General features: G+C 41.5%; 1 protein-coding gene across 1 annotated transcript in view; it reads right to left on the bottom strand.

Moving 5' to 3' along the window:
• ANXA3 (annexin A3) overlaps positions 1-22,266 on the bottom strand; it is a 51,845-nt gene that overhangs the window by 11,252 nt on the left and 18,327 nt on the right. The window contains exons 3-10 of the mRNA XM_053655695.1: positions 19,376-19,463; positions 15,525-15,619; positions 12,784-12,897; positions 9,987-10,077; positions 6,579-6,658; positions 4,265-4,321; positions 3,854-3,947; positions 2,375-2,470 (exon numbers count right to left, since the gene is read on the bottom strand). Coding sequence (XP_053511670.1) covers positions 2,375-2,470; positions 3,854-3,947; positions 4,265-4,321; positions 6,579-6,658; positions 9,987-10,077; positions 12,784-12,897; positions 15,525-15,619; positions 19,376-19,463 — 715 coding nt within the window. The remainder of the gene's footprint in view (positions 1-2,374; positions 2,471-3,853; positions 3,948-4,264; positions 4,322-6,578; positions 6,659-9,986; positions 10,078-12,783; positions 12,898-15,524; positions 15,620-19,375; positions 19,464-22,266) is intronic.

Raw genomic sequence — 22,266 nt, 5'->3', positions numbered from 1 at the left:
ATCCCGAGAAGCAGGTGACAGAGCAAAACGCACTTCCTGTCAACCCCCAAAAATCATGCCCCCTTGTTTATACAACTCCCCCTTAAAAGAAAAGTGTTTTCTGTTTGATTTTGAGACTCTTGCACATTTCTGAGAAGAAAATATCCTCCCCATTGCAATAGTCTTTTTGAATAAAGTCTCTCCTTAGGAAAGTCTGGATTTGACAGCTAGAAATGTTCTGTTATGCTTTGTAAAGTGATACAGCTCAGATGGTTCTTCATATTAAAAACTATGTGTTGACATACTCTGTTGGATTCCTTACACATGAAATATTTACAACAGCCAGACCTAACACCACAGGAAGTGAATCAGTGGGTAGAGGGTTGGGGGGGTGACTGCTGGCGGGTACAGGGTTTCTTTGGGGGCTGATGAAAATATCCTAAATTGAGATAGTGGTGGTGGCTGCATAACTGTAACTATACTAAAAAGCACTGAATTTGCACACTTTGAATGGGTGAATTTTATGCTGTGTGAGTTAAATTTCAGTAAAGATGAAACTGATGTATTACAATGGTAAACAAATTGAAAATGAGCGTGACATACTGTGAAATTCAAATTAGTCAAATTATAAGGTCTTTCTTTTACTTGGTAAAATAATGTTCATTGTAGTCCAAGTTTAGTGTATCATTGGATGTATATTTCCAAAAATCCTTCTTAGCTTAATGAGTAAGAGTTTACACACTTCAATAAAGGTTTTCAAATGTTATAGCAGGCAGAGTAAAAAGCGCAAAATTGACGTAAAGAGTAACAGTGTGAAATGGGAAACAATAAACTGGCTGTATCGTTGCCACTGGAACGTTTTCAGAACTTACTCTGGAGACTGATCTCTATTTCATTTTTTTTAATTGAAAAAGAAGCTTTCCCCCTCTTCTTGGCCTGCTTTTAGCAATTCAGTCAGAGTCAATGGTGTTTTCTTTTTCTTCTCTCTCTCTCTCTCTCTCTCTTACTTTTGAGCCACACTTGAATAAAACTTCCTATCTTGGCACGGAAGAGAGGACCAGAAGATAAGTGAAATAACACATGTGGATGAAGCCCTGAGAATGGTGCCTGGAGCTCAGCGAGTGCTCGCTGCCTGGTGTATTTCCTGTAATTCACTTTAAAATCCCTCAGCACAGACTGCGATAGGTGTGTGTTTCAGGCTATGTCTGCACTGTATGTGTCAAATGGTTGGTTATGGAGGAGTCTGACCGCCTGGGCTAGAATCTCAGGTCTGCCTCGTATTCCCTGGGTGACCTGAGGAAGGAACTGAACTTCTTTGTGCCTAGGTTTACCATCTCTACTAGGGGGTAATAGCCCCTAATCCATGGGGTTGCTCTGAGGTTTAAATATGCTAATATCTGTAAAGAGTTTACCAGTGCTGAGCACATGGTAAGTGCCAGATGAGTATTTGCTTAAAAATACAGTTTGAGGAACCCTAACTGGAAGTCTGCCTCCCGGTGTGGTAGTTAATATTTGAAGATGAATCAGAGGCTCACTCCAGGGAGGTTACCTTTAGACATCAGCTATCTTTATGTCACCAGAGGAGCATTCAATTATCATGATGAACGACAGCAAGGCTGTCTCACTGATGAGTGACAAGATGTGTGGAGTAGAGGTACTCCTACTCTGGAATTGGTGCAGAAGAAGCCTGTAGCAAGCCCGGTACCCACCCTACATTAGAGTGGCTTAGGACCCCAAACAGTCCTTGGTGTGGACGAGCACAAAACTGACTTTGTTGCCCGACACTGAATCCTGCCTTTGAACTGTCTCTCACTCCTCTGACTGCACCTTTCTTGCAAGGTGCTCTTCAGGTGCCCAAAAGGACAGACTGCTGAGACCTCATCAGGTCTCAGCTTATGTAGTGCTTTTATCTCCTTGTTTATCCACAAGTCTCTCTAGGAACACATTCCGTCCATGACTGACTTTCTTTCTGACACACTCTCTGCTAGCACAGCCAAAGGGGAGGAGACCTATAGTTCCAACCTGAGCTCCATTGCCCCTGGGATCTTCCAAAACTAACCCAAAATGGTGACCTACCAAATTGGCTTTGGTCTCAGCTTCTAACAAGGCTCAATAAAAATGCCAGTAGAAATGTAATGTTTTTATCTTTCAAGGAGTTTACTACTCAAACGTGGTGACAGGCCTAATACAAAGTTCAAAGCCAAGTTAGTTGTAGAAGAATAACTTTTTCAGGCACCCACGTAACAGTGTCTGTCGAGCACAGTGTGTGAACCGTGGACTGTACAGGGACTGTGGGAGCACAAAGGGGGATCCGCCAGGGTTCTCACACGGTGCCGACCCCAACAAGATTAAATCAAGTGCAAAGCGACTCATCTATAAGCACTCAAGAGCTTACCTATGGCCAGCAGAAGGTCTTCAAAATGCCCAGATAATTCTCCTTTTATGCTGTCCTCGATGTCCTTGTGGCTAATATTTCTGTATTCATCAAATGCTGAAAAGGAGCACCACGAACACAGTGAAAGCATCCTGGGTGACCACACAGGACTGGATTCCAGTTTTTGACTTGATACGCAGCAAACTAAGCTAAGTGTGAGCTCAAAAACTCCTTTGGTAAATAGCCAAAATTTGTATGAGGAAGTTTTTGTTTTTCATATCTTTAAAAAAATTCATCTACCATAAAACCTGAACTTCGTAGGTCATTTTTTTCAATGATCTCTCTCTCCTCATCTTTTTCCCAGGCTGTTAACATTTAAAATAGCCTAAAGGTTATTTAATAAATAATATATCTAATAAACGGTGCTATTTTTAAATTATAGCAGCACCTGGGAAACAACAGTGTGGCCATTAATCAAATACATTTTATCAGCTAACACAATCTTGAATATGAAGATTGTTTATTGCTGAGCAGATCATTTCTTTAGGGAACATGGCCTATTTCACATTTATCAGAAGGCATTCGAATTTCCTGATCAGTTTTTCCCCCAAACTTGTATATATATCACCAAATATGTGGACATATTTTGCAAGCCCAGTAAATATTTTCCAAGTAAATTTTGGAAAAAAAGATATTTTGGAGAGAGATCTAGGATTGTATGGTTTTTATTTTTCAAAAAAAAGACACTAATGAAGCAACTATGCTCTACTATTGCCATTATTTTATAAATGAAATCTTAATGCCACACTTAAGGAAGGGCACCCTCTGAACAAAAAAATTTTGGTACAATCTTGATGTTTTCTCATTTCTCCACGGACTCGGCATAAACGAAGTCACGCACTGCGGCTGTTCTCCAGACCTGTACCTGGAAGCCACAGTCAGACGTTCACAGGAAATGGAGCTCTGGGCTGCTGGGTGCTGTTGCTTCCAGAAAGGCTCAGGGAGATGTGTAAGTGAGGGGTTGAGTGCTTAGCGGTTCCACATAATAGTCAGTCATACAAAAAGAGCTGCCTCCCGAATTTACCTTCATATCAGAAAGAGCTCAATGTTTATAACCCGTGCTAATGCATGAACAGGGACACCCCCACACCTGGTTTTTCTGGAAAGGGGTTAACCAGGGAAGGTTTGGGGTGGGTCGGACTCCTGCACCCCACAGGGACACTCCTCTCTGCCCTCACTGCACAGGGCTGCCCCTCTTCCTCTCTCTGCCATCTGTCCCCCGTCTATTACCTGGCACTCACTCACTAGGCATCAACCCAGCCTGCCTGGGAACAAAGGCCGTGTCTGGTCTGCCTTGACTTGCTGTTTCTGTAACTGTTGATACATAACAGTGGAACAGCCTTTGTACTTTTTAACTCTGTTTTTCAGAACTTTGTATTTAAACCCAAAAAGCATTTGCGAACCATACAAAGCCCAAAGGATTGCAAGGTGAGTCCTTACTTCGTTTCAGTTGAGGAAAGCTCCTTAGACACAGGATCTCTGTGAATTTATCTTCATCTGTGCCCCATCTGTTCTCGCCAGCATTGTAGAGAATCTGTGGGACAAGGGAGAGAGACTTAAAGGTTATTATGGACACATTGTCTTTTTGAAGAGGTAGAAGAAGACTGGGAGGTTTACTTTGTTTTAGGGGTCAGCAGATTAGACATCTGAGAGTTGGGGCTGCGGGAGCTGCAGGAAGGATAACCCCCACTGAAGAGGGCAGAGAGCTGGACTTGGGTGACCCCCACCTTCGGGCTTCTCCTTCAGACAGGACAGGAGACAACAGCCCCAGCTGGTGCCACAGAAATGAGCAGGTAGACAAGGGGAGCAGGTAATAGTGAAAGGAGCTGGTTTCTTTGCTCTGTTACTGACCTGGGCATCCTTTACCGCCAGTTGCTCATCCACTTTTAGACTCTCGTCTCTTCTGCCCTAAACAAGAAAGAAAAGAGCAAGGGCGACCCTTTTAAAGACAGAATATCCTAACACAGGGAGGTTCTCCTCCAGCAGAGGTCACGTTGCAGAGAGGACTTGGGCATCCAGGACACTAGTTCTGGCTCTGTCACTGACCAGCCACGAAATCTGGAGCAAATAACACAGTTTTCTGAGTCTTAGCTTCCTCCTCCGAAAACTCAAGGGTCTTATGCAAACAAAAAGACAACCCGCAGACTGGGAGAAAATATTGACAAACACACTTATATCAGATAGGACTTGTATCTGAAATATATAAAGAATTCCTAACATTCAACAATAAGATAACAAACAACCCAACTGAAAAATGGGCTAAAGATCTGAGCACAGAGCAGATACACTCATAGATGTCCAACACAAGAGTGAGCCCTGTTTACGCTATGGACTTTAGTTAATAATAATAATATATCAGTATTCATTCAACTGTAACAAGTGTACCGCTCTAATGCAGTGTTAATAATGGGGGGAAGTTAGGGGGTTGGGGAGGAGGCATACGGGAGTCCTCCATACTTTCTGCTTCAATTTTTCTGTAAATCTAGAACTTCCCTATAACATAAAGTCTAGTGAAAAAACACCCTGAAAGGTCCCCACTGCTGTGTGTGCTCACGTGCAAGCACTTGGCATGTTATAAAAAGACAGGAGACAGAGAGGGGAAAGGGCATTGCCTGGATTATTCTGACAATTATATGTGAATGAAACATTTGGCTATAATATTTTTTAAAAAGCATTTATTGCTATTTTCAAACATTAGATCCTTGTATGCCTGTCTGATTTTTCATGATTTATTTTATTTGCTTCTCTTCAGTGCTGCTGATTCTGTTCGTCTGCCTTCTTGTTCTCTTATCACACACTCCACTCCAGTCATAACAATGGTGATTATCGTTGATCTAATGATACTGATCACTTTCTATGTGCTATAAGTACTTCACATCTATCGATCACCTATCTATCTATCATCTATCTATCTATCTATCTATCTATCTATCACAGAGAGATTCATTTTATAAATGAAATCTTAATGCCACACTTAAGAAAGAGCACCCTAAGAATAAAAAAGTCTTGGTAATATCTTGATGTTTTCTCATTTCTCCATGAACTCAGCATAAACAGAGTCACTCACTGCAGCACCTTATAAAGTCAGTATTATTATTACTTTAATTTTACAGATGTGAAGATAAGGGCTTTTTGGGTTAAAGTAATGTGTCCAGACACATGAAGGTAGCAGGTAACAGAGGAGCATAAGATTCCAGGTCTATCTGATGCTAAAGCCCTGCCGAAGCCAGGTCTCCCCTGCCTGCTGTGGGGGCATGTGCATCATATATGACGCACACACATGGATATGCACATGAGAATACAAATTTCTGGGGGTACATGTTTGTATCAATGCCCCATAAATTGGGTTTGTAGGCTCCTTCCATATGGTTTCACCATTCCAATCATCTAAAACTGAAACGAGGGTAACTTGTTTCCTACTGGCGTACGCCTCGCTTTGGCAAGTGCTCCTCCTCCCCAGGAGGAGACCCCGGCTGGGGCTCTCACACAGAACGGGCTGTGTAAACCAGCTGAAAGATGCCAGCGAGGCTGGGCTTAAATTATTTCCTCTCTTGCACACTTCTGTGATTACAGCGTATCCTTGACCTTGCCACCTTTACTGTAAAGTCAGGAGCCTCCTGAGAGAGACAGCAAGGTGTGGCCTCATTTAGTCACAAGGAGGTGAAAGATGCAGTCACTTTTCTACAGGTAGAACAATGAGGGAGCAGCAAGTCTTTTTTTTTTCGGTCCTGAGACTTATTCAACCCATCTCTAAAGATAACTTGTCTGTATCATGTTTCAAAGTTAATTTAAACGCTAACAAGAGAAACATATATTGTTTGGAGTCCAGAAGAGAAAAACATGCTCTCAAAATGGAGACACTTAGGATGGAAATGAACACTTAGGATGGAAAATTTTTTTAGATAAATTATTGGGACATTTCTAAGGTATTGTGAAACCCGATCCGAACACTTTTACAGACTTTTTTTGTTACACGATTAGGTTATACTTTTATGATGGTAGTTCAACATTATACTGCTTAGTGGCAATACAAATGTAAAGTGAGCAAATCATTTCATAAGGAAAATTGCAAGCTTATTATCTCAGTTTAGTTAAACTACCTAATAGTTATTACTGAGCATGTGCAGCTTACTGAGGAATTTATAAATACAAAAATAAACCTTACATCTGCCAAAGTCAACAGAGCTTTCCGGAAGTCACCAGATGTTTCAGAGCTAATGTCATCTCCAAGACTCTTCTTATATACTGAAACCAAATAAGAATGAAAGTAAGCCTTGACATGCTGAAAAATACTACTATATACCAGAGAAAAGCTGACATGTCAATGTTAGCAAAAATGAGTACCCAATAAAATATAACTGGTTAAGAAAAAGCTTCCTGGTGTTCTTCTGAGAGGAATACAGTCTCATAACTATTACTATAGCGTGTGTTGTGGATGCCCAGAAACAGAAAGAGTTGCCATTCTGGACCAAATCCTGGTCCATTTCACCTGACAATGGCACTGAGGACCATACCCGCAGTGGGAAAGCTTGGGTGGGCCAGCTGCTAGTTTGCCTTCCAACTTCTACGATCTCTTTCTTCCATAGAACCCTCTTTAGCAAGACACAATGCACACAGCTTAGAGAACATACTCTCAGCTTGTCTCTTAGCTAGGTGCAGCTCCATGACTAAGTTCTCATCAGTGAAAGGTAGGCAGACAAATGCGCTGCTGAGAAATCTCTGTGAGGGATGGCTCATGCCCATCTTAGTCCCCTCCTCCATCCTAGTGCCTGGTCTGTAGGTCAATACCTGCAGCTCAGGTAGCTATGTTGGACTGTGAAGACAAGGACTATATCGTGATGATGGCATAAAAGTAAACAGGAAGGGTCCTGGATTCCTGAAAGTTTTGGGGAGCTATTATGCCAGTCCTAGAATTGCCTCTCTCCAGACCTCTTCTACATATGGGAGAGACACACATATCTTACCTGAGCCACTGTAATTGTCCTGTTTTATTGATGTGTACAGCTAGTTGTATTATTTGATAGCTCTCAAAATAGCTGCTCTAAAATATCTCATTTTCCAATAACAAGTGACAGTTGTATGTTCATGTATTTTAGTACCAATTGTAGCCCCTTTTGCACAGCTTGTTATGTGCAGTGTCCACTGATTTTAAATCCCAATTCTGCTCCATCCGCACCTCACAGCCATCCTTGTGGAACCTTTACACCTGGCTGTAGCTGACACCTGTTTGAATGCTGCCTGCATCACTCTCACGGGCTCTACAAATTAGACATATGAATTCTTGTCCTTTTAAATCAATAGAAGACGATCACAGAAAGTGATAGGAGGTCATCTAACAGCAAGAGCTGTGCTGAGATGGAAGCTCTTCCAGCATGACTTACTCTCTTTTTATGAAATCTATAATTTTTTCTGAGCAATTCCAATAAGCAAAATTCACTATAAATGTAAATTAACTCAGTAATGATAGCATTATGTAGGCATCGTTTTACCTATAGTCAGGATATTGTTACATCTATAGTTCACTTTAGTTAGAAAAAATTTAATTTAAAAATATCAAGCTGAAGAGGAAGCTCTCATCTGTCAGCATTTGAGGAAGTATTTTATATTTCAGAGAATCATCCAGCGGAGACCTCAGGGTCATCTCGTGTAAACGCCCACATTTCCCTTTACCCCGGATATTTTGCCAGAAGTAAGAACATGGAATAAAATGCCTAGTTCCTTTATGAAGGCCAAATCGGTAGCCTCCTTTGATGGATTTCTCATGTATAGGTCACCATTTCACAGTATATGACACCATCACTCTCGCTACAGCTGACTGCACTGGGCTGGTATCTGACTACAGGTGGCCACGGCGACAGAGATGACCTGCTGGAAGAACGCTGTCCAAAATCACGCTCTCCACTGGAGAGTGCTTTCCTGAGCCCTTCAAATCTTCTCCCTCAGCATGCGTTGTACAGAAAAGGAGGTGAAGACAATAGGATAGCAAAAAATGAAATGACCCTCCCAGAAATAAGGCATGAGACAGAAGCCAAAAATAACCAGAAGCCATGGGCCAATATTGGGTTGGCTAAAAGTCTGCAAAAGGTTCTTTCTGTAAAATAGACATCTGGGCTACTCTGTGTGCCCTTTTGGTTTTTCAGTCCTCTGAAAGGTGTTTAAGTACTTTTCTCTTTCAAATCTCTCGGTTAAAACCCCAAGTGCTACCTCTGTTTTTCTGATGAGACCCTGATTAACACATTGGCAATGAGTCACTTACCTGTCATTGAGGTATTTCCCTTCTAGTGAGAATTTCTCGAAGCAACCAAACACCCATCTGGGGGCCAGCATATCTCTTACTTAGACTTCTCTCCTTACAGAAGTGCCCCGATACACAAACACAGAAACCATTGGAGAAGGTTACAAAGGCTGTGTATTTGGGCTGGTATTTGTCCCTAGTTCCTGGGAAGTCACCTCTAAATCCTGGGAACTTTCCAAATAATAGAAATGTCATCATTACTTGTGTCAGGTCCATGAACCACACCTGAGGTTTTGCTGACAAAATGACACAGCATCTGAGTGATCAGAGGCTGGTCACACCAGAAAGACCAACCATGTGATTGGAGGATCCAGTTTTGAACGTGATACCTGACTGAACTCTAGGGGGAATATGAGGACTGGAGATGGAGATTAATCATGTGGCCACTGATTCCATCAGTTGAGCCTATGTCATGGAACCCAATAAAAACTCTGGAATCCAAAGTTCCAGTGGGCTTCCCTGGTTGGTGATTATGCAGCGATGTGCTGGGAGGGTCATGCACCCTGAGGGCGCGGGAGCTTTGCATTTGGGACTGGACTCTCCCCGACTCCTCCCGATGCATTTTTTCCTTGGACCAGTCCTGATTTGTATTCTTTATAGTAAAACTCTAATTGTGAGTGCAGCACTTTCTGGAGTTCTGTCAGTCATTCTAGTGAGCTACTGAACCTGAAGGACTGTGAGGAGCCCTGAAGTTGTAGCCGTTTGGTAAGAAGCGCATGTGGCCTGGGAACACCTGGACTGGTGGCTGGTTGCTGAAGGAGGGTTAGCCTGTGCTCTGACTTGTGGAGCCGCACTAGCCCTGGGGCGTGTGTCAGAACTGCACTGCAGGGGCTTTCTAATGTTCACAGAGCTGACAGGCTGTTAGGAATCTGGCTAATTATACTGCATCCACATGCTCAACACAGTCTCTAAATGGTCCACCTAATTTCCCACACTGAAAATCATGAGGCCGATCTAAGTGGTTTTTAACATATAATATTATCATACAATGATCTGAATCTCTTACACTGATGAAAATGGTTGATTTAATTAAGCAATGATTGCTGAGAACAAAAAGTAAAGTATTAATGCCATTGCTGTAAAGCAGTTTCTAGCTCAGTCATATTCATTTTTCTTTGAAAATTCATAGACATTAGGTCATTTTAGATTGGATTCTTCTTTTTATATCTTGCCTTCTCAAAGGCCTTGCGAATAAGAGTCTGGTGGGTTTCTAGGCAAAGGAACATTGGGGTCATGTGTGTGTGAATGGTGGTAGAGGTAAGTGGAGAGTAAGATTACCTGTGTAGTAGGCTTGAGAGATCTCCTTCATTTGCCTGCTTGTCCTGGTGGTTAAGATTTCAATCAATGCATCTTCATTTGTTCCAGTGCCCTAAAAAGGAAATCTATTCTTAGAACACTTACAAAACTTAATTTCATGCATTTCATTCTTAATAGCTTGTTCTCTGTAGATAAAAATAAGTTTTGAATAATCAACAGATGATCCTATATTGATCAGAAACAGTTTTCTAATATTCTATAATTAAGTATTAAATAATATGAGTCGTGTGGAGTTAACAGACATCAAAATTTTCTCAAAAACTTCATATTCTAGTATAAAAATCAATCGAATAATTCTAGGATGAAATAGTATACAGGGAAAAGCCTACATCATTCAAGATCAGAAGTGGGATTTCAGAGACGCCATTATATTTAGGAAGGGATTGCAACTCTTCTGAACGAGTTCATCCCTACACTACTGCACTAGGGTGGTCAGCACGTATCATCCTCTTCATACGGGGAGATCTTAAAGCCTCAGTAATGTATATGGACCCACTCGGTTTAGGAACTAGTACCCCTGAGCCTTGGTTTATATTGAAATCACTGAATCACACCGTGACTCCACAAGAAGCCGTCTACACTAGGACTGGATCAAATAAGACCAATGTAGCATATGACCGGAGGCTGAATTCTGTCCCCCTGTGGCAGATTCCTAGTTGCCCCCATATTTCTCCTTTAAGAATTATTAATTAAAAAATTTAAATACACTATTTTTAGAGCACTTTTAGTTTCCCAGCAAAATGAGTAGACTTAATATATTTTTTATCTTCTTTGATTAGTAACAGAACCCCTTATTTTTAATTCAGCACATAGCTCTCCAAGTAAATACTATTCCTGTACAGCTAGGTTTATCCATATAATTAAAGTCTCATCAATGGAATGCATGCGAAGTATCACATACAGTTTCTGATAGTCCTCAAGAATCAGAGATGGACCCTTCACTGTCCATTATTCTTTTTAGCTTGGATGAAGGCACAATGGCAGGATTTAAACTGGGTGTTTGTCGAACGGGAATGGTTGGGAAAGGGCGGAGGGAAGAGAGGGTGTGATGGTTTTATGTGTCAACTTGGCCAGGCTAGAGTCCTCGGTTACTTAACCAAACACTAATTATGTGTTGCTATGAAGGTGTTTTGTAGATGTAACAGAAATCCGTTGTCTTAGGATAAATTATATAGTCAAAAGCCATAAGAGCAGATCTGAGGCTTCTCTGAAGAATAAAAAATTCCACCTGTGGGCAGCAGCTCCAGCTTGTGCTAAGACTTCAAGCCTGCCCTCCAGATTTTAGATTTGCCTTGTCAGCTCCATAATTGTGTAACCAATTCCTTGCAATAAATCTTTTAGTATATATCTCTTGCCTACTTGTCCTGCTTCCCTGAGGACCCCTGACTGATATGGATAAAATTCAAAAAAGTCACAGAGACAGACAGGATCCAGACTGTGCTGGATAAGGAAGGTCATGGTAATGACTTTAAGTATTCAAATCCACTGGCAATTTATGCAGCTGAATAATATAACTGATTCTAAAAATAACTATGTAAAATTAATTTGTGCTATTCTCTGTAAATGCATTTGAGATGTGCAAAAATGGAGGCAAAAAGACCAATTAGGAGGCCACTGGTATGTCTGGACAAGAGATGATAGGGTTTGAATTAGAATATTAGCAATGGATTTTGAGAGATGTGCTCTAATTTTTTATAAATCTTAGAGTTGAGCTAATGGGCCTGCAGATAGATTTGGGAGCTCTGAAGAATGAGGGAAATCAAGGGATCAAAGATAGTATTGGGTCTTTGACCTAAGCAATTAAGGTTGATGATGGTGGCATTCATTCTCAATGACAACGAAATAGAGAATTTGACTCTTCAGGTCAAAAAACAAACACAATTTACCCTTTTGCACTGTTGGTGGGAATGCAGATTGGTGCAGCCACTATGGAAAGCGGTATGGAGGTACCTCAAAAAATTAAAAATGGATCTACCTTTGGACCCAGCAATCCCGCTTCTGGGAATATATCCGAAAGAATCCAAAACACTAATTCAAAAGAACATAAGCACTCCTATGTTCATTGCAGCATCATTTACAATTGCCAAGACTTGGAAGCAGCCCAAGTGGCCATGAGTAGATGAGTGAATAAAACAACTATGGGACATTTACACAGTGGAATTCTACTTGGTTGTAAAAAAGAAGAAAAGTTTACCCTTTGCATTGACAGTATGAATGGACCTGGAGAACATTATGCTAAGTGAAATAAGCCAGTCAGAGAGAGATAAATACCATATGATTTCACTCATATGTGGAATCTAATGAACAAACTGAACTAACAAGGAAAATGGGAATAGACTCACAGAGGGAAAGCAGATGACAGCTAGTGAGGGGATGTGGGAGAAGGGGAGGGATTGAGCAAAAAGTAAAAAGGACTCATGGACATGTACAACAGTGTGGTGATTGCTGGGGGGGAGGAGGGTATAAAGGGGACTAAATGGTAATGAAAAAATACAATAACAATTAAATTTAAAAATAAACTAAGCATTAAAAAAAAGAATATGAAAATATTCTTTCAGTCTAGGATCATGTGGGCTCAAGATTCTCCAACTGCTTCAGATTTCACAGTTGTTCTACCAATCAGAGAGCCCAGAATCAAAGTGACATCCAAATCTGTCACATTTACATCCACATCTCAAGTGTGAGCTCTTGAAGACAGTCACTATTTTTGATGGTACACTCAAATCCCAGGTAGAAGTGGCTTGTGTAGGGCTCATACCTTCATGGATTTCTTCAGCTGCTTCGCATCGAACACTGCCGGCGGAGTCACAAGGGCCACCATGAGATGCTCAAAGTGGCCAGAGAGATCACCTTTCAAGTCATCTTTCAGTTCCTAAATTAAAAAAACCCTGATAGGTAAGTGTGACATGTCCTTCTTTACTGTTTCTCTAAGTCACCCAGTGAAAGATGAATATATATAACAATTCAGACAAAAACATGCCTTTCCACAGGGAATAAACAGACATGGTGAAAATATTTCTTTGGATATTAATCTGCATTTTATGATTGTTTCCAAAATGTTCTTCTGTATTCTGAAAGTTTACTGAAGAAAAGCCAACGGAGGTTCCATGAGTGCCACAAGTAGAGCTGAGTACTAAAATGCTTTTTCTAGGTCCTTGATACTCTCAATGCTTGGATTGGGGTGAGGAAAGAGGAAGAGGGGGAGGAGCCCTATCATTCACACCAAGCTTCACTGTTAGTAGTTCTCTTCCCATCTGGCTTCTCAGTGACTGCCAAAGAGCTTCAAAGAGCAGAGGGAAGACAATGGTTGGTCCTTTGTCTCCCATAAGAGTGTTGAAGTAGGAAGCATCAAGAGCAGCTTCTGGTGACAACAGCAGGGGAAACCCTAAACATGGCGATGGGGCAGGCATTACTCACTGATATTGTCTTTTAATGCTGTTTCCGCACATTATATAAGAATGGTCCATCACCCCAGCTTGAAGGCAGGTAATATGGTTTCTAGTTCCAATATTCAAAGAAGTGTTACTGAATATTTTTCCAGCTCTTGATGATTTTCAGCTCTGAAACAGAGGCTGGAAGCCTCTCTGATGGCTATGACAATGTGGATACAAACCAATGTCTACCATTCAGTGGAGCCAGCGGGTGGGGGTATGCTCCTGCATGTAAATTGCATGCAAATGCAAGGATTGGAGCCACAAGTCACTGGCTGTGCTTTAATTGCCACAGGGTGTTTCCTTTCTAAATGCTAAACTCCACCGCCATCTGTCCTCAACCCAAGTCTTTCCAATTGCATCTTATTTCACATGCTCTCATTCTATTCCACTGTGAGAAATGCTCGACATTTTTCACCTCCATCCTTCCTCTATGTTTTGCAAATCCTGAAAGGTCAATGGATCATTCATGTTCCCTATTCATGAGTGTGTTGCTTTGCCTAGAAGCTTGGCAATTCATTTATTTAATTAAGCAACTGTTTACTGGGTGCCTGCTCTATGCTATGCATTCAAAGTCAGTTAGACACAATCCTCACCGCAAGAACATTATGCTGTTAACAGAAAAAATAGAAATATTCAAATACAAAATTTCAATATAATATGTTAAGTATCTGATAAAGAGTGAAGATTAGGTGTCTGAGAAGGGTCTCTCAGTGGGGCCTGGGGGCTCAGTGGGGCCTGGGGGCTCCGTGAACTCTGCAGGAAGAGCCTTCTGAGCTGCCTCTGCACAGGCTCTCGACACTCTCGATTCTCACCTGGCCCCACCAGCCTCACTGGTCTGTTACCACTCTTTCCCCTCCACAGGTCATTAGCCCCGACAGCTAAAATAATCTTTTAAAACTATGTTACTTCATATTATTCCCTTGCTTACAACCCCCCAGTGGTTCTCTATTGTACTTAGAATAAAATCTAAACTCTGTACCAAGATTCCAAGGCTCAGCATGTTCTAAATCTCTTTCCAAACTTATCTCTCCCCTCTTCTCCCCTTGACTTCCTACACTGTTGCCTATTGGAACTCTTTCTACGCTTAAATATTTCCACCTTGATTTTGCCTTGAGGCTTTTGCCTTTGCTGTGCCTTTTATCTGAAATGCTCTTCTCTCCAGATCAAGCAGAGCAGAAACCTTGGCACTCAGTCTTAGTGCGAAGTGAGGTCATGACCAATCACTGACATTTCTTTACCGCCCGATCTAAAGGAGCCACTCCGCAGTCATTCTCTCAGTTATTCCCATTTTAATTCTTTCATAGCACTCACCAACATCTGGATTTTATTTACTTGTTATTTTTTAAATAGAACGTTAGCTAATAGAATGGTAGCTCCACGAAAGATGACAGGATCTGCTTTTTATACCAGTGGATCTCCAGTGTCTAGGGCATCTTCTGACTCAGAGTCTTACCCAACTCCTGACAGAGTAGTTTATTATTGAACAAATACAATGTGTGAAGAAAAAGACATGTTCCTGTATATTAGTTCTTAATATAGTTTCTCGTACTTAGTAAGTTTTCATTTGTTGAATGAATTAAACCTATAATTACACACACAGGTTAATGCTGAAAGACAAATTAAGCTCATCTAAGAGAACACTGATCGGACAACTGGTCATGTAATTCTTTATTGTGGGGAGGAGACTTCTTGTGCATTGGAGGGTGGGTCGCAGCATCTCTGCCCTCTACCCACTGGCTGTTATCATCGAAATGTCTAGAGACATTGCCAAATATTCCCTGGAGAGCAAAATCATTCCTGGCTTAGAGCCACCCATCAAAGACAACCTTCCTTATTAATCAACAGATAAAGAAATTGTGGCCCAGAAAGATCAAATAACATGCCCAAGACTATTCAGCCAGTTAAGGGCCAAACCAGTACTCATATCCCAGGCTGTTGACTGGATATCACAGGTACTTTCTGTTACACTTGGCTTCAAACACACGACCTGTGGGCGCAGTCCCATGGGAACACCCCTGGTCCATCGGCAATGACCCCTTTGCTGCCTGTGTTAATGAAAACTTACCTTCCCGTGTGCTGTTTGATACTCCTTCACAATCAGCTGCCGCTGTGCACTCGACCTCTCGGTCAGAATGCTGATGAGCGTTTTCTCGTCAGTTCCTAAATGAAACAAAAATAATTTTACTCACCATCAGCCCAAGGATGCTTAATATCTGTCATGAACAAAAGCAAAGTGACTAATGGCCTGAAACAAATACAGACAGGAAGGCATTTTAATTTTTAATTTCTAGGTGATTGCCAGGTTGAAATTTTTATTTCTTTGTTTGCTTGGCATTTGGGAGAGGAAATTGACTTTATTTGGATGGTTTTGGGGGAAGAAAACAATCATGGCCTAAACAGTCCTTTGACAGAGGGAGCAGCAGACGGAACACACCGCTTCTGGAGTAGGTGTTGCCATCGGAATGAGGTTCACGTACTATCTTGCCACCTTTTCTCTCTTTATTATCAAAGATGTCAAAATTTCCTTTCCTCTAGAAAAATAGGAACTGGCATTTATTGAGAACCTACTATGTATTTGGCCCCTCTTATTTATTGTCATATTTAACATTCACAGGGGCCCTGGGCAGTAGGTATGATTAGGCTGTCCCAAAGATGAAGAGACTATTGGAAAGCTTGCCTCACTCACCAAAGTCATACAGCTTTAAGTGCTGCAGCAGGATTTAAACCCAAATCCCTGAATCCAAAACATATCTTTCTCTCTGGTCCATACCTCTTTTAGGCATTCCACGCCTATATACTTAACCACCTGAGTAAAGAATAACATCAGTCCAGGGCTGATGCTGGCCTGCCCCCAAATGACCTCAAGATCACTAGTTTCTTGGTAACTATAGTATTAAGATAATGTGGGAGTTGTGTTAGCCTCCTTAGCAGGAGAGGACTATGCCTGTGTTGGGGAATTATGAGTTGTCCTGCATGTGTTGGGACCAAATGACTAGAATGACATGTTGAGGTGATCCTCACACATCTTGACTATACATGCCCATGGCAATCAATGGTACCCACTCATTGATGGGGCAAAAGAAACTGTGTACTTAGTTAGTACACACTTAGTTAGTACTTAGTTAGTACCATTGAAAGATGCTGCCCCACTGTATCTCCGGTCCTGAATTCTTCTGTACAGTTAAGACAACAAAGAATTAGACTTAAGCCTAGCTGTGTCCTATGAGTCTGGTTATTAACTTGGACTTGTAATGGCATCTGTGTTGGTGCATGACTAGACAGACATATCTAAGTGCACAAGTTCCTCAAACACAACATGCCCTAGATTGAGTTCATTCTGCTTCCTCTCTAACTTTTCTATCATTCTGTTCCCTTATCAACACACTATGGATGTGCTCATCCAACTAAAATCCTAGGAGTCACCTTATACGCTTGCCTCCTCCTTCCTCCCTACAGTGGAGTAATCATCTGCATCTCTTGAATTTGTCCTCTCCTCTGCCATTGTGGGCTCATTGTATATTGCAAAGAAACTTCAACAGTCTCTTATCTTGACCCCTTTATAATTAATACCTTATATTACTGCCTAACTAAAGGCACGTCATTTTAAATGATGTGTGCACTGGCCTGCAGTGCCTGTGGTGTTTTGGATGGGATTCGAGACAAATTCACGTCCACTACCAAGTCCTGTGGGGGAAAGGGGACAGCATGGCCACTCTCTCAAGGGGAGAGCACGCTGACCCTTGCCTAGACAGGCTTTTATTGGGTTCCATTTGTGCAGGAAGACAGGTACCACTCATTAATCATTGTTAGGCAGTAAGGATCAAACAGTAGATAGCATACAAAGAACTACCAGGGCTTCTTCTATGTCAGGGTCTATCAGCTAAGAGGCTATAAAACTTTGGGAAACAAACTCATTTTCTGCTTGAGTCTTTATCCTCTAACTAAGACCGTTCTTAGCAAAGCAGGCTTCACAGGATTTTACATATCCTTTCTCAGGCCTGATCACCAGGGAGGCCGCCCTTTCCAGCACAAGGCTGCACCGCCCTCTGTCATTGTTTCAAGCTTAAGTCAGGCAGAGGAGGCAGATAGCCAAGGAATTTTAGGAGACTTCTTGTGGACAGAATAAGGACTCAAGCTTTGTCAAAGCTGAGGGGCGAGGGTCCATCACCCCCTTTCTCCATAGCCCCCAAGTCCTTCCCTGGGGCCTCCACATGATCATGCCTGTCTTAGGTCGTTCCCCCCCTTGGGGAATCTTACCTGTCATTGGCTAACTGATCAAGCATTGAGGGACAGTTATGAAAAAAGGAGGAGAAATGGCACTCCTGCCAGGGAGATAAACTTTGTCTCTTTAGTGGCTTATGGTCTGAAGGTCACTCACTCAGCCTTAGCCATGGGGGGGTTACAGCTCCTAAAACCCGGCAGGGCGGTTCCCAACATTTAAAAATGTGTCTGATCATATTGATCTCTTGGCTGAAGTCATAATGGCTCTATGTAACCTGCAGGATCAAGTTTATACCTTTTCACTCTTACACCAGACCATTAGGGTCTAGCTCCACACAGGAGCTTTCTGGAGCCTGTTTTAGCATCTGACAACACAGGAGGATCACTGGTTATTGCCAGGAGACACTGCCATGCATCATGAATATGTTTCCTGTGAGAGAATTTGGATTTCTCCAGGGAGCAACCATCTTGACCTTTGGTACAGCAGGAACCTGAACCCAAACCTCTGACTCGAAAATACGTATATCCCTCTCTGGTCCATACGTCTCTCAAGCATTTCTGACCCATATACTCAATAAAATTTATTCTAACCAATGTGAGAAGAGAACCACAGATTGAAAGGAGATATTTTCATGGCCTGTGATTTAAAAAAAAAGTTTATTATCCAGAACGTATAACAAAAAATCCTGGCAATCCCAAAGAAGATAATCCAACTAAAAATGGATAAAAGATATGAAGAAGTCAATCACAGAAGAGGAAGCAACAAGAAATGATGCTTAACCGACTCAGTCTGCAGGTGTGCAGGAGAGAGGAAACGAACACGCATGCAGAACGAGGTATAATTCTAGCCCCACTCAGTTAGACAAACTGAACAGTATGATCTTAGCAAGTACTGGTGAGACTATGGAGCAAGAGAAAATTTCATGCAGTCTGGCTAGGAATGCTAATTTCTATATTCATTTCAGAGAGCAGTTTGGTGAAATATTTAATTTGAAGATGAACATCTTCAACCAAGAAATTCCAGTTGTTTTACACTAGAAAAATTCTAGCAAGTGTGCATATAAGACATAAGCAGAAATATTCAATGCAGTATTTTTATTTTGTAATAGAAAAGAATTGTAGGCAACTTAAACATTCCATCAGTATTGCCACTTTATGATATAGTAATTCAATGGACTACTATGCAGTTAAAATCAATGAACTAGAGCTACACAAATCAACATGGATAAATCTCAAAAATATAATGTTAAGGGACATAAAGCTGCAGAAGAATGTATACATTATGATTTCAATTTCTACTGTTTGATACCATGCAAAACAATATGCACATCCATACATAGTTATGAAATTGCAAGTTTCATGGAAATGACCTTTAATTTAGGACAGTGTTTCTCTCTATCCTAAAGAATTGGCAGGGACCATATCTGTAACAATTTATAATGTTGATGATAATTATTGTTTTGGTAGCAGTGATGGTGATAGTAGTATTTACTATTAAGTAAATATGGCAAATTTTAAGATTTAATAAACCTGGGCTCCCTAAACTTTTCCTCATTATTTCACAATTTTAAGTCTCTTACAACTTCTACACCTGCGTAAGCCCACTTGGGCAAACTGAACCATTTCACTTTTAGACTGTAAAATATAATCTAATTTGCTTCAACACGAAGAAATGAATTGTAAAGCATTACTCACCGATTCCTCTGATTGCCTTACGAATCGCTTCAGCATCCGCGGACGGGCTAAAGCCTGGGTAATCTCGCACTGTCCCTCGATTTCCCACCTAGAAGGAAACATTTCGAAGTCCCAGTTCAAAACGACACCTTTGTTTCTAATACGCACACATATTCCCAGGTATATACTGGAAACACAACAAACCCATAATCTGCACACCGTCCTCTCCCCTCAGGAAGGGCTCAGGAGGGGGCAGGCCGTATGACATCAGCACACACATAACGGGCCTCGCCTTTTCTCCTCTTTTCTAACAAACTAGAAATGTAAATCGTATTAGCCCTGGTAGCTCTGAAGAATATTTGCCATGAAGTGGCATCTGCATCAAAGCAGGGGAAAGTGGGGATTCCCTACCTCCTCTTTGTTTTGCAGTGATAACTCAGGGCTCTTCCCTGCATCTCACACAGAAGGAATTGTGCTTTACAGACTTCAGGATGCGGTAAGTAATGTTACCGAGGCCCCCGGGGAACCCTGCATGCAAGGATCTATAAATGAAAACCACATCAGGGCTGCCTGTTGTTAAGCTTTGTTTAATGGATGTGCAACCATGGCTGATACATTCTCTTCAGAAGCTCCACGGACAGAAATCTTCAGGAACAGCACGGGAATGAAAAAATGCCACGGCACTGACTTTAGACACATGAGTTAGAAACACGCCAGGAAGCTGGGAAGTTCCACAGAAAGAATGAAACATCTTAACACTGCTTAAGAGACTATAGAACAGCCACAAGACATTCCAAAAAAATCCAAGTAAACATTTTTAAACATTTTATTTTCCAAGAAAATCCAAGTACACGTACATATATGGTATTTTCTAACTCTTTGAATAAAAGCCTATCTTTACAGTAATAATATTGTTTTTTAAACTGATTTTCTTATCCTATTACTGAATAATATTGGGTTTGCTATTTTGTGTAACTATGGCTTCATCCAGGCTCTCCTGAAGTGTTTAATATTTTCATGAAAAGACATTATCCTGTCACATGAACGTGATAGAAAAATTAATGTTCTGGCACAGTGAAAAATGATAGCCCATTGCTTGAATAGAGTAGATTGAACAATCTGTTTCAGTACAATCAAACACCATGTAATCTTACAGCATCCCAAATAAAGAGCTGTGCTTCTAAAGAAGTAATTATGACGAGTCAGAAACGAGATGGGAACGTGCCTGACCTAAAGGCACTGTGAGGAACCGGTCACTGGCCATTCTCTTTCTCCAGTGCCCAGTGCTCTACGGATTCGCGGAACCAGCTGGTGTCATTTCAGTTTTACCCATCCGGGGACTTGCTGCATTTATCTTATGTGTCCAGCTTCCACAGTGTGGCATTTCAGAGGAACCACCACAGTATTACAGCATGTGAGGGCTTCACGCCCAGCACTGTGCTAGGCACTATGCACACATTAAGTATGACCTGCATAACAGTCTCCATCCATGCATGAGGAAACGCGACCCATTTCACGTACCAGACACCAAGATTTAAGAAGGTTGGAGAGTTTGCTCAAGTCCACAGCTAGGCAGCAGCATCTGAATTTGAAAGCAGTCATGACCGCTGCAGCCTGTTCCAAGTCTCTCTTGAACTTGGGCCTCTGAAGCACCTGGAGTGGTTCCTTCGAATGCCTGTGGCCAGGCCCTGGCATAGGGACACTCAATCACAGTCCTTAGACATCCGGTGTTGGGGTAGACTTGACATATTTAAGAAGCTCCCTGGGTGATTCGGTGCCAAGCAGATAAGGACGGTTGCTTCTCAGTACAAAAGACAAAACTGGGGTCTGATTCTAATTATTCTTTTTTTAAAAAATTTTATTTAGTTATTTTTCAAGTACAGTTTTTTTGTCTATTTCTCCCATCCCAGCCCCCCCGCCTTGTCTCCCCACCTCCCTCCCATTCCCCCCCCCCCCAGTCCTCATCTCTGTGTCTTTCATACTTGTTCCTCAAAATCCCTCCCCATTTTTCCCCTTAAATTCCCTTCCCTCTCCCCTCTGGTCGCTGCCCACTTGTTCTCTATTTTAGTGTCTTTGTTTTTATTCTGCTTGCTTGCTTGTTTTGTTGTTTAGCTTCTTGTTAAAGGTGAGATCATATGGTATTTGTCCTTCAAATCCTGGCCTATTTCACTCAGCATAATGCTTTCCAGTTCCATCCATGTTGTTGCAAAGGGTTTCTAATTATTCTTGAAGCATAAAAACTGAGGGTTTCCAGTCTAGCCGTGACCTTTCCACTGCCCCCTACTACCTACTCATCAAACTATGCTGAAATTCCAACGTGTAAAATTAGAGAAGAGAAATTCCCAATGTGTTATGTGACTTGACACCTAGTAAGAATTAAGTGGGAACTACTCATTTAATTAAAAGAAAAAAACTAAACACCACACACACACACACACACACACACACACAAACACACGCATGCACACACACCCCAGACTGGAGAAACGGCACTGGCCTCCTGAAGTGGCATCTCAGTGCTTTCAAGAGCTTCGCTTATTTAGCAAGCTGTATTGTTTATTTGATGGATTTGATTGCCCAGAATGTTCAGAAATATTTACATGACTTATGAAAAAAACTTTACAGTAAATAAAATTAATAACACATGCCAGAGAGTGAATCGAGTACTTCATAGACAATTTATATCACTTTTACAATGGCCTTAACAAGGAGGGTGTTATTATTTCCATTTTATTTTTTTATTTTTTTAAATATATTTTATTGGTTATGCCATTACAGTTCTATTCCCCCCCTTCATTCCCCTCTACCCTGTGCACCCCTCCCCCACCATTCCCCCTTTAGTTTATGACCACGTGTTTCAAAGTTCTTTAGATTCTATATTTCCCCTACCATTCTTGCCCTCCCCCTATCTA

The sequence above is a fragment of the Artibeus jamaicensis genome, unplaced genomic scaffold (assembly GCF_021234435.1).
Source record: "Artibeus jamaicensis isolate MK-2021 breed Jamaican fruit bat unplaced genomic scaffold, CSHL_Jam_final scaffold_1031, whole genome shotgun sequence".
NCBI classification, from domain to species: Eukaryota; Metazoa; Chordata; class Mammalia; order Chiroptera; family Phyllostomidae; genus Artibeus; species Artibeus jamaicensis.
The sequence above is the reverse complement of the archived record's forward strand: the minus strand, read 5'-3'. Positions and strand labels throughout refer to the sequence as shown.